Source organism: Leptopilina heterotoma, unplaced genomic scaffold (genome assembly GCF_015476425.1).
Source record: "Leptopilina heterotoma isolate Lh14 unplaced genomic scaffold, ASM1547642v1 Lhet_219, whole genome shotgun sequence".
Taxonomy (NCBI): domain Eukaryota; kingdom Metazoa; phylum Arthropoda; class Insecta; order Hymenoptera; family Figitidae; genus Leptopilina; species Leptopilina heterotoma.
Window position 1 is genome coordinate 317,594 of NW_025110936.1, and position 13,564 is coordinate 331,157.

General features: G+C 29.1%; 2 protein-coding genes across 9 annotated transcripts in view; one reads left to right on the plus strand and one right to left on the minus strand.

Annotated features, from left to right (window-relative positions):
• Positions 1-13,564, minus strand: part of LOC122501958 (calcitonin receptor-like) — a 314,998-nt gene that overhangs the window by 137,138 nt on the left and 164,296 nt on the right. The window lies entirely within an intron of this gene.
• On the plus strand, positions 1,321-13,560 carry LOC122501957 (UDP-glycosyltransferase UGT5-like). The gene is made up of 5 exons (XM_043611758.1): positions 1,321-1,780; positions 6,011-6,430; positions 11,922-12,153; positions 12,486-12,711; positions 13,150-13,560. Exons 1-5 carry the CDS (start codon positions 1,376-1,378, stop codon positions 13,430-13,432), a joined length of 1,566 nt encoding a protein of 521 aa, XP_043467693.1. The 5' UTR covers positions 1,321-1,375; the 3' UTR covers positions 13,433-13,560.

Genomic DNA, 13,564 nt, shown 5'->3' on the forward strand with positions numbered 1-13,564 from the left:
TAATTTATTATTTTATTAAATTTATTACTTTATTATTAATATTATTCTTATTATTAATATTTATGTAATAAAAATAACAATAACAATAAAAACAATAATAATTACAAATAAATAAAAAACCGAAATTAATTTAATTTTTTGTGTTACATTTTACAGTTGTTACTATTTTAATTCGAAGCAACATTTTTGATGATAGACAATTTTCCACTAATTTTCATTCATCATTGCGCAAGTATTAATGAATACTTGCACGCATTCCTAAATATATTGTCAAAGTTGGACTGTCATTTAACGAGTCATTCCAATATTATTCTAAAAAAAATGTTTCTAATTTTGAAAATAAAAATCTCTCACTAGAGGGGATATGCAAAAAAATTTTTTCTTTAACCGATCAGTCGCTAAGGAAGAATGTTTCGATTCTGAAAACAAATTTCCATTTAGTGTCTCATTTTTAAAAATTTATTATTACAACGAAGAATTCATTAAATAGAAGAATAGTATTGTTTTGATAAATAAATAAAACAAGTTAAAAATAATAGACCAATTCTATTCATAAAAAAATATTTAAAATTTAATATCAAAAATAATTTTTAATTTTCAAGAATTACCAGAAAAAAATTGTGAAATGTATAATGAGGAAAGAAATACAAATGAAAATTACGCTACTAGAAAAATTAACTGACGGAATAAAAAATTAGAAAGAAGCATTGCAAGTGAAACATAATATTGCATTTTGTAAATTATATTAAAAATTTTTCATTATTTTTCAGTTTAATAGAACTTTAATTTACATTAAATAGTGAGAATGATAAAATCGAACAATAAATTTGAATAATTAACTTGAATAATTAAATTGAAAAAGTAAATTAAATAATTAAATTTAAGAAATAATTGAATAATAAAATTGAATAATAAAATCGAGTAATAAAATCGAACAATAAAATTGAATAATTATGTTGAATAAGTAAATTGAAAAAGTAAATTAAATAATCAAATTTAAGAAATAATTGAATAATAAAATTGAATAATAAAATCGAATAATAAAATTTAATAATTATATTGCATAATTAAGTTGAGTAATTAAATAAAAAAAGGAAATTAAATAATAAACTTGAATAAATAAATTGAATAATAAATTTGAACAATAAAATCGAGCAATAAAATTGAATAATTATGTTGAAAAAATTAAATTAAATAATTAAATTGAATAGTTGAATGGAATAATTGAATAAAATTAAATTGAACTTTTTTGAATAAAAAACTAAATTGAATAATTAAATTAAATAATTAAATTTAATAATTAAATAAGATTAATTTAAACAAATTTTAATTTTAATTTAATAATAAAAGTGTGAATAGAAAAAAAAAGTTAAAAATGCAACTAACGACACATTTGACACTAATTATAAGTGTCTTTTCATACTGCAATGCCTATCGTATTTTGGGAATTTTTCCCTTCAATGCAAAAAGTCATTTCATGATGTACGGTGAATTAATGAAAGGTCTCGCAAAAATGGGGCATCAAGTGGACGTGATAAGTTCGTTCCCATTGAAAAAGCCCTATCCTAATTATTCGGATATTGTTTATCCTCAAGTCACGCAAGGACTCGTGAATAATTTAACATATCACGAGATGAAATTGTACACATCCGGAACACCAGTGACTTTTGTCGCTAATGTTGCTGGCAATCAACTTTGCCAGGGTATGGGTGATGAAAAAATTCTCAATTTCCTACAAAATCCACCCAATGATCCGCCATACGATGCAATTATTGTCGAGGTAAGATATTCAACCTCATGCCTTACACATAAATTTAAAAGAAAATACTTTTTTTCTACTCACAAGTAATTTCCGCCGAAAGAATTTTTTCATTGACTGACCTGGAAACAAAAAAAAGCAGAAGAAAATTAAAAATTATTAAATAATTTTACATTTACTTTTACAAATTATAATAAAGGGATAAAATTACAAAAACATCCTAGATTATTTTTCTTCGTTCATAATTTTTTTTTTCGAACAAACGAATAAAGTTCTTTATTTTCAAATGTCAACATCAATTGTTGAATAATTTCAGATTCAGAATTTTAAAAAATCCACTAATTAACTAATTAATTATTATTATTATTATTATTATTATTATTATTTATTATTTAAAAAAAAACTTAATAAAATTCTTCAAAACAATTAAATTATTTTCAAAAAATTTTAATTAAATTCTTCGCAAAAATTAAATTATTTTCATAAGAAGGAAAATTATTCTCAGAAATTCAATTATTTTCAAAAATTTTAATTAAATTCTTCGCAAAAATTAAATTATCTTCATGAGAACGAAAATTATTCTCAGGAATTCAATTATTTTCAAAAATTTTAATTAAATTCTTCGCAAAAATTAAATTATTTTCATGGGAACCAAAATTATTAGCAGGACTTCAATTATTTTGAATTCAATTTTAATAAAATTTTTCAAAAAGAATTTAGGGTAGAGTGGGGTAAAAAAGCCATGGTGTAAAAAAGCCATTTGAGTTTTATTTAAAAACTATTAAGCCGATTTATCAGCTGTTTAGAATATAAATACTATTAGGTAATACGCAACTTTTGAATCTAGTTTGAATGTTGTACCTAGATTAATATTGTTTTTATTGTAATTTTAATTTTTTGTTGCTTTTTTGAAAACATTTTGGTGAACTTTTCAAACATATTACAGTCTGATTAAGTGAACGAATAATAAAAATAAATGTTTGTACATAAGGAGAAAAGCATACCGAAAACGTATACAATGTTAATTTTTGGAAATTGAACTGAATTAACAATTTATTTTTGCTTTTTTTAATAACTAGTCTTGGGTGTAAAAAAGCCAGGGCAAAAAATCCATTGAATATTTTGTGAAATTCACTTGTTTTCTATTTAAACTAACCTTCTTATTTTACAAAATTTCTCGTGTTTATTTAATAAAATAAATTAAACACGACGAAAAAGTAGTTCAAAGTGCATTAAAAAAATAAACAATGAATAAACGGTTGCAACGAAATATGTTATCTGTGGTGAAACTTAAAGAGAACTTCTAAAAAAGGTACGAAAAATTGGCAGTGCAAATCGAAAACAGGTAAACTCTATATAATTTTCAATTTTGCTTGCTAAAAACTCTTTCATAATTATTAAAATATTTTTCAAATAAGACTATTTGTCATATAAATAAAGGAAAACTATAAAAATACCTAAATTGATAACATGTTTTGCTAAAATCGTAGGGTGGCTTTTTCACCCCACCAGGTGGTGCAAAAAAGCCACTTACAGTGCTTCCGTAAAACTCTTATAACTTAGTCCTTTCATGAGATAAAAAATATTTCCGTCAAGAATTTTCAAGCTTAATAACTAAACTTTCAATAACAATTGGAAATTTGAGAAAATAATTTTAAATACAGATTTTACAGCATCAAAAGTAAAAATGTGGCTTTTTTACCCCACTCTACCCTAATTATTTTCAATGACAATTTTACTTTAATCTTCAAAAAAATTTAATTAATTAAAAAAATTTCAAATAAATTCATCCTAAGAATTCAATTATTTTTAATGAAAAAATTTAATAAAATTCTTCGAAAAAATTCAATTATTCTCGGAAATTTTTATAAAATTATATATATTCTTCATCCAAAATTCAATTATTTGAAATACAGTTTTATTTATTTTATTTCTTTCAAATAAAATTTCTCACAAGAATTCAATTATTTTAAATGCAATTTTAATACAATTCTTTGTAAGAATTCAATTATTTTCAACAAAATTTTAATTGAATTCCTTGAAAGAATTTTATTATTTTCAAAAATTCAAAAATTTTAATAAAATTTTTCGAAAATATTCTCTTAATTATTTTCATGAATAATAAAGTTTAGCGCAGGAATTATTTTAAATAGTTTTAATAACTTTCTCGAAAGATGTCAATTATTTAAAGAAAAATTTTAATGGAATTTTTTGATAAAATTAAATTATTTTCAAAAATTGTAATAAAATTTCTTTAAAGAATACAATTATTTTTAAAAATTTTGATAAAAATTATCTATAAGAATTTAATAATTTTAAATAACAAGTTTATTTAAATTTTTATAAAGAATTTAATTATTTTCGAAAATTTTAATACAATAGGTATTAAAATTTCAATTAGTTTAAATACAATTTTAATAAAACTTCTAGCAAGAATTTAATTATTTAAAAAAAATTGTAATAAAATTCTTCGCAGATAATAAATTATTTCATATTCAAATATATACAAATTACAAAAGTTACAACATTTTTCTAACAAAAATAAATATTTTTCATGAATAAAAATTTGTTTTTGTACAATAATTTATAAGTAACGATTTTTATTTTTTTGAATCTTGAGATAAATTTACAAATTAAGTTATGACTTTTAATTCATATTTTTTTTAATTTTTAAAACAATTTTATAGAATTAATTTTCTTTATTATTTAATTTCTCATGACACTAAATTAGAAATTTAATTGTAATTACCTTACAACTAAATTAGAATTTCATTGATTTTTAAATTCAAAACATTTAAAAATAAAATTTAAAAAAAAAAAATAGGAAAGAAAAAGCAAATATAGATTTTTCAAAAAGTAATTGAAAACATTTTTTATTACGATAGAAATAAAAATAATTTCTATTTAAAAATTAGGAGCTCTTAAAAAAGTAATCATAATTAAAAATTAGAAGTTTTTTGAAAAAATAATTAAAAACGAAAATTAAAAGCTGTTTAAAATTATAAACACTATATACACATTAATGACAAGTTTGGTGAAAAAAATTTATTATTAGATAATTTAATAAAATGTTATGTCATTGTGAGAACGACTTTTTTCTACAATGACAATTTCCTAGCAGACTGCATTATACGAAAAATTGCATAATCACAGTATCTTTAGAATAACTAGTTAGAAAAATCTGCAAGTCATTGTTCTCTCTTTCAATAAGACTCATTTCGTCTTATCAATAATTTATAGTTTACGATTAATTAATTTATATCGATTCGCTTTAAAGAGGAAAAAATTCTCGAGTTTCAGTTGATTCATCATTGTTTGAAAACAAATGATAAAAACACAATACATTCAAGAGTATTAAACTTTACTTCAATTAAAGACTGACAATTGTTAATTCCAAAACTAAAATTTTTTATTTTTGTGTTTTCAAATAAAATTTTTGAATTTTTCAAATATAATTCTTGATTCTTATTTGCAAATAACATTCTTGATTCTTGTATTTCGAAATAAAATTATTGATTTTTTTACAAATAAAATTTCTAATTTTTGTTTCCAAATAACATTTTTGAATTTTGTATTTCCAAATAAATTTTTTGATTTTTTTTCAAAATAACATTTTTGATTCTTCTTTGCAAATAATATTTTCATTTTGGTTTTCCCAAATAAAATTTTTGATTCTTGTTTCCAAATAACATTTTTCATTTTTGTTTTACCAAATAAAATTTTTGATTCTTGTGTTTCCAAATAACATTTTTGATTCTTATAGTTCGAAATAACATTTTAGATTTTTGTGTTTCTAAATATCATTTTTTATTTAATAACCAAACAAAAATTAAAAATGTTATTTGTAAACGGTTACCTGTCATTTTCCCGGTAATTTTTTTCAAATAAATTTTTTTATTTTTTTTCTAAATAAAATTTTTTATTCTTGTTTGCAAATAACCTTTTTTATTTTTTTTTACAAATAAATTTTTTGATTCTTGTGTTTCCAAATAACATTTTTGATTCTTGTATTTCGAAATAACATTTTAGATTTTTGTGTTTCCAAATAACATTTTTTATTTTTATGTTTTCAAATAAAATTTTTGACTCTTGTTTCCAAATAACATTTTTGATTTTTGTGTGCAAATAAAATTCTTGACTCTTGTTTCCAAATAAACTTTTTGATTTTTGTGTTTACAAATAAATTTTTTGATTCTTGTTTCCAAATAAAATTTCTAATTTTTTATTTTTGTGTTTGAAAAAAAAATTCAGATTTTCGGAGCGCACTGTTTTTTGGCACTGGGTTCATTGTGGAATGTTCCGGTAATTGGAGCGAGTTCCGCAGTTCTCTATCCCTGGATGCACGATATAATTTCAAATCCCGAAAATTTGGCATTCGTCTCGAATAATTTAATAAATTATAAGGAAAATTTGGATTTTTCATCGAGACTCTACAACCTTATTAGTGCAAATTATAATAAAATTTATTTCAATTACTTGACTGAATCACAAACTGATATTATTCGTAAATATCTTGGACCCGATGCCATTGGCGTTAGGGAAGCTGAATCTCAAGTCGCAATGATACTTGTGAATTCATATTTTTCTCTAAATGGTGTGAGACCATTTACCCCAGCGCTCATCGAAGTCGGAGGTCTTCATATTCAAGACGACAGTCCTGAATTATCCAAGGTTTTTTAATTTTTTACTAACAATTCTTCAAAGAATTAAAAAAATAATTTAAATTAATTTTAAATTTCTCAGTTTCTCGAATGATATCAAATTGAGGCAAAAAAAAGTATCAAAATTGTTGCATCGCAACAATTTTGATACTTTTTTTTGTCTCAATTTGATATCCTTGGAGAAACTGTAATGAAAAATTAAATTATTTTTAATTAATTAAATTAATTAAATTAATTAAATTAATTAAAGTATTTATTTACTCTCCCTGCATTATACAGGGTTCGAGATTACCAACCATACATAAAAACTTAACCTATTATACATTTTTCTTAAAATCTACCGCAACTTATAATACCTAACTTAAAACTACCTACTCTTACAATCCAAAAAACAAACTAAAAACTAATTGCGCTTCTTTAACCAGTGCCAGGGCTTCCGTTTCCAGTTCTCTTATGCCCTTTCTGGCATCGTCATATGACTTAATGATCCCTCCCCACGTCACGACACTAAATTAATCCCTCTTTCCTTTTTCTTCTCACTTCCTCTAAATCATTCATCCATCTTTCACCCTGCCCATTCTCATCCAATATCCACATCACTCTTTCAGTCACGCTTTGCCCTTCCTCCATTCGTCCACTACAACACCTTTCCAAAACATGCTCCCAATCCTCTCTTTCATACTCACATATTCTGCATTTTCTTTCATCCTCTTCCATCCAGTACTTACATTCTCTCATACCTTCCCCCATTCTAAACCTACACACCCTACTCCACTTTTCATACTTCATCTTCCTCCCCAAATATTTCGGCAATCCCTCTCCTTTTATCATTTTGTACCATCTGTTGTACCTGGACTCCATTACCTTTTTCCATCTTTCCTCCCTATCACATTTACCCCAAATCTCTATTATTTCTTTCCCTTTTTCTCTACTTTTCCCCCCTTCCCTTAATGCTTTCTTTCTTTCCTTTTCCCACCTTTTACACCCTCCCTCTCCTTCCTTAATTAGTCTCCAACACATCCCTGCTATTTTACTTCCCCTTCCTTGCTCCAGTTTTTCCTCATAATTCCTCGCTCTCCTTCTCTGTTTCGTGACCATCTTCTCCCTACCCAATTCTTCCCTCACCATATACCCCGGGCAATTCCAGCTTACCCCCATCGTCCATCTCAAGAATTTCTCATGCATACTTTCCAATTTTCCTATTTCACTCCATCCCCATACCTCCACTCCATAACTTATTATCGACCATACCAACGCATCAAACAGCCACACTCTTTTCTTCCAATCATCCTGAAACCTTCTTTTTCCAATTCCCCATACCTGACCCATAGCTTTGCCCCCCTTTTCTACTCTCATAGCCACATTCAGATCCTGCCTTCCATTGCACATAAACCAATACCCTAAATAACAAAACTCATTCACCTCTTCCACATTCTTCTCATTCATCCTCCATTCTATTTTTTCCTTATCATTCTTTTTTCTGAATCTTACCACTTTCGTTTTCTCTACATTCACACTTAAATCTTTCTCTCTCACATATTTCTCAAACTCTTTCATTAATAATTTCATTCCACTTTCATTCTCAGCCATCAAAACCACCTCATCCGCATATGCTAGAGTATATATTCTTCCATTCCTTAAAATCACACCACCCTTCCCTCTCTTACTCATTCTTTCTTCCAGATCCGCAATCAACATGTTGAACAATATTGGACTCAGGGGGCAGCCCTGCCTTAGCCCTCTACCCAACCAAAATTCCCGTCCCAAACTTTCCCCAATTTTTACCCTTTCTTTGGTGTCCTCGTATAGCTCCTTTATCCTCTCCACCAACCCATCCTCTATACCCCTCTCCCTTAAAACCCTCCATAAAATTCCCCTGTTTACTGATGGAAATGCCGCTTTTAGATCCACAAATGAAGCCACCAACTTTCCATTACTTTTCCCCAAATTCCTATTAACTAAATAATTCAGGACGTAAATATTGTCCATCGTTCCCATTTCCTTTCTGAAGCCAGTTTGGTTATGTGGTATGCATCCTAGCTCTTCTACCTTTTCCTCTAATCTCCTTCTTATTATCTCTGCATACACTTTATAACCAACTGGCATCAACGTCACTCCCCTGTACTCTTCCACTCTTTTTCCTTCTCCCTTTTTTATAATCGGTGCTATTAACCCTGTCTTCCATGCTTCTGGCCATCCCTCCCCACTCCACACCATATTCACGATCCTCCACATCTCCTCTCTTACTACTTTCCCCCCAAATTTTAAACATTCACCCTCCATCCCGTCTTCTCCTGCTGCCTTCCCTCTCTTTAACCTTTGTATCGCCTCATTCACCTCTTCCCTGCTTATCTCTGTCTGCTCCTTTTCCACTTCTCTCTTTCTTCCCTCTCCTCTTATTCTGTGTCCCATTCCCCCACTTAATCCCTTAAAATAGTTCGTCCAATCCTCCATCTTAATCTCTTTATTTATTTCTCTTCCTTTCTTTCTTTCCCCATTAATGACATCCCATTCCCTACCCTCTTCAATTGCCTTTTCCACCTCCTTTAAATAACGCTCCTTACCTTCCTCCCTTTTCTTTTTTACCAACCTCCCGTGCTCCTTGTGCCTTTTATTATACTCTTTTTTACTCATTACCCCTTTTCTCCACTTTTTTATACATTCTCTCAACCCTTTTCTACTCCTCTCACACTCTTCGTCCCACCATCCCTTTCTGGTTCCCATTTTTCCCTCTCTCTCCTTCTTCATTTCCCTTTTTACCTCGCCAACCACTCTTTTTAATCTATCCCATCTATAATTTACTCCTCCTCCCTCCTCAAAATAACTACTTTTCTCCTTAACCCTCCCTTCAAACTCCATCAGACTCTGTAAGTCCCACTTTCCCATTTTATCCCTCCCTGTTGGCCTTGCCCTTTTTCTTTCCATTCTTTCCCTTGGCCCTTCTACTTCAACTATCAGTGGGAAATGACCTGAATCTGACTCATTTCCTACCTCTAATTTCGTTATTATCTCTTTCGTCTTTTCATCAGCTATTACGTAATCAATAACCGTCTGACCTTTTCCCACAAACGTAAGCTCTCCCTCCATGTCCCCCTTTGTACACCCATTACAAATCGACCAACCACCCTCCCTTATTAAATTTAACATTTTTCTACCCTCTTTATCTACCCCCTTATGTTTCGATTTCCTTCGATATTGTTGTTCTTCCGGATTCCAATCTCCCCCACCTAACTCTCCCGTCCATGCATTAAAATCCCCCCCAATTATAGTTAATTCATCTTTCCCTCTTTCCATCCATTCCTCTACCACTTTCCAACCCTTATTATCCCCCCTTCTTCTATAAATCCCCATCACATTCAAATTCTGTCCCCCAACCCTAATTCTTCTTACCATACTATCCTCCTTTCTCCATTCCTCTTTGCTCTCAATTTCCTTAATATTATCCTTTACCCCCGAAATCATCCCTCCAGAGCTTCTACCCCTTATGTGATCCCTTTTCGCCTCCTGCATTGTCCATCTATACCCTCTCGGTAATTTTTTCTTTGTTTTCTCCCAATCCCTCCCCTCCACCCATGTTTCACTCAAAATTATAACATCCCATTTTTTCAAATCTCTCCAAAAACCCTCCTCTTTATTATTTAAACCCGACACATTCCAGAATATTAATTTGAAGCTTCCGGATTCTCCCCTTCTATATCCTCTCTCTCGACTCTTTTCACCCCAAACCCCCTCTCTCTTCTTTCTTCCACCACCTCTTCCGTTCCTTCCTTTACAACCCACTTTATACCCTTAATCCACAAACATTCTCTTCCCCAGTTTACTGTACTCCCTTCTTTTCTTGCCTCCCATGCCTTTCCCAATAGCAGCCTACCTATATCTCTCTCCCTTCTCGTTTTATCCTCATCTATTCGTATTTCCGTACCCCTTAATTTGCTCTTTGCCCTCATGACTTCCCATTTTTCCTCCTCGCTTCCCAACTCCACCATCCACATCCGTATCCTACCCTCTTCATCCTCCCCACCTAATGCCTTCACCTCTTTAATATTCACTTTTACCCCTATCCCGTTTAACACCCCTTCAACCTTCTCTCTCCCATTCCTTCTTTCTACCCTTATTCCCTTTATTACAATGTTTTTCCTCTTTTTTTCCCTCTCTACGAATTCCATTTGCCTTCTAAGCTCCTTTACCTCCATTTTTAATCCCTGTATCCCTTCTATGCCTCCAGCTTCCTCTCTTTCTTCCAAACTTTCCACCCTTCTTTCCAATCCCTCTAATCCTTCGATCCTCTCCTCTATTTTTCTTACCTCTTCATTCCTTTCTTCCTCTTTGTCTTTTATGCCCCTTTCCAAACTACTCAGCTTTTCCCAAACATTATCCTTTTCCTTTCTCCACTCCTCCTCATATCTTGTCCACATTTCTCTAATTTTTGCCATTTCCACCCAGACACCTTCCATCTTTTTATCCATTCTCATGCTTCTGTCTTCATCTCTTTTCCTGGTCTCCTTCAATTCCTTTTTCACATTATCCAACCCTTTTCTCGAATCTTCCCCCATTTTCCTTAACATCCCCATGATCTCATCGAAACGCCGATCTTCATTCGTTCCTTCCTTCTCTACTTCCTTTCGTTGATCAACCCTTTCCATTTCTTTCTTTCCCTTTCCCCCTTTTTCTATAAAATTTTTCATACAACTCACTTCTTCAACACTTACCCCCCTTTCCTTTATTTCCTTATTCGATTTCCTACCCCTTGGGTCCTTTTCCTCTTTTGATTTTCCGCGGTCCGCTTTTTGCTTGGTTACTTTCTCTTTACCCGGTGAATCAAACACAGCGGTATCGCTACCTGCTTCACTTGTGGATTCCCCTTTAGTCTCCACACCCACTATCTCACTTGACAAACCTGCCTTCCTAGTCCTTGTCTCCGCGTTCTCAGACGCAACCGACTCTATCTTTTCCTTCTTCTTAGGCGGAGTCACCCACAGTGACATCTCCCTACCTTACCCCCTTACTATTCCTCCCCTTGCCACCCAATCTCCCACCACACTCACACTTTCTAACCTTACACTCGCTCACCACGTTCACTCTTTTACCTTTTTCTCACTTATACTGCTACTCACTCACATATACTTTTTTTACCACTTATAGCTCACACACTATTGCACACTTTTTATCACTTACTTTACCCTCCCTTCACAATAATCCTCTAAAAAATCAAAAAAATCGACACTACCGCGTAAACACGTGTACTCTCAATTAGCACCGGAAACGGAAGCCAATTAAATTAATTAATTAATTAAATTAAGACTAAAACTAATTTAATTAATTAATTAATTTTTTTTAGTTTTAATTTATTAAATTAATTTGATTTTAAATAATAATTATTATTAATTAATTTTTATTTATTAAATTGAATAAGTAATTAATTTAAATTAAATTTAATAAATTTAAATTTAAATCAATTTTTTAATTTATTGTAATTTTGTTTTTCTTTCAATACCACTTAGGATCTAAAGAAATGGTTGGACGAAAGTAATGAAGGTGTTGTTTATTTTACTTTTGGTTCGATGGTAAGAATAGAGACATTTCCACGAAATATAATCGATAATTTTTACAAAGCATTTGCGAAAATTGCACCTGTTCGTGTTTTAATGAAAATACCGAGAAAGGAAGATTTACCAGAGGGACTGCCGAAAAATGTTCACGTACTTCCCTGGATGCCGCAAATGAAAATTTTACGTGAGTCGCAAAATTATTAATCACAGTCTAAACAATTAATTTATTATTTACAATTTATAAATAATAATTTACAATTTAAAAATAATAATAATAATAATTTATAATTTGAAAATATAATAATAATAATTTATAAATAATAATTTTTTTTGAGAAAAATTTATAATTTATAAATAATTTATGATTCATAAATAATAATTTATAAACAATAATTTATTTTCTGCAAAAAATGTCGTTTAATAGAAAAAAAAATTTGATTAAAAAAATCCATCAATTTGTGATTTTAATCAACAAGAAATAAAAAAAAATAAATAAAAATGAAATTTTATTTGCAGAACATCCGAATGTGAAAGTATTTATAACACATGGAGGCCTCATGGGAACACAGGAATCAATTTATTGTGGTGTTCCTATGATAGGAATACCACTTTTTGCCGATCAATTTGTAAACATTGATTTATATGTTTCGAAAAATATCGCAATAAAATTGGACATTGACAATTTTAGCGATAGAGACCTTGTTAATGCTTTGAGTAAAATTTTCACCGATCTCAGCTACAAGTGAGTGCAAAATTGTTTTTGCTATCATTATTTTACTATTTTTAATATAAGGGGTTCGATTCCCCTTGGGGTACGAATTTTATTTTAACTCTCCATTATTCGTCTTTACCGAAGTTAATAATATTAGTAAATATTAATACCAGTAAATAGTGAAAATGAAAAAAAATACTAAATATTAATAATTAATAACAATAAACACAACAGTGAAAAATGGGGAAAAAAATAGTGAATATTAACACCGAGAAATAGTGAAAATGGGGAAAAATAATTAATAAAATCTTAAATGAAAAATAAAAAAAATTAAATTAAATAATAAATTAAATAAAATCTAACAAAAGTAAAAAAAAGGATAAAAATAAAATACTAATTATTAATTACAAAAAAAAGAAAAAAAACTTTGTGGTGAAAAAATTAATAAAATGTAAATATTAATTGCAGAAAAGCAGCGAAACGTATTTCGGAGACATTTAAAGATCGACCAATGACACCAATTGACACTGCCGAATATTGGATTAGATATATCATAAAAAATGGCAAAAATGCATTAAGATCTCCAGGAATGGATTTGTCATGGTGGCAAATAGCTTTACTTGACGTTTATGGATTTTTACTAATCTGCATTCTTCTCCTTCTATATTTAATTTATATTCTCGCGAAAATTGCCACAAAATTATTATTCCCCAAGAATGAAAAAATATCAGTTTCGAAAAAAGTCAGATAACATTTAATTAGTCGTTATTTTTTTCAATAGTTACGCGCTTCAAGACAAAAAAAAAAAGAAAGTAGTATTTTAAAAAAATAGAATAATACCGCCGAATGATAAATTTAAGTAAAATATTATTTAAATAAATAT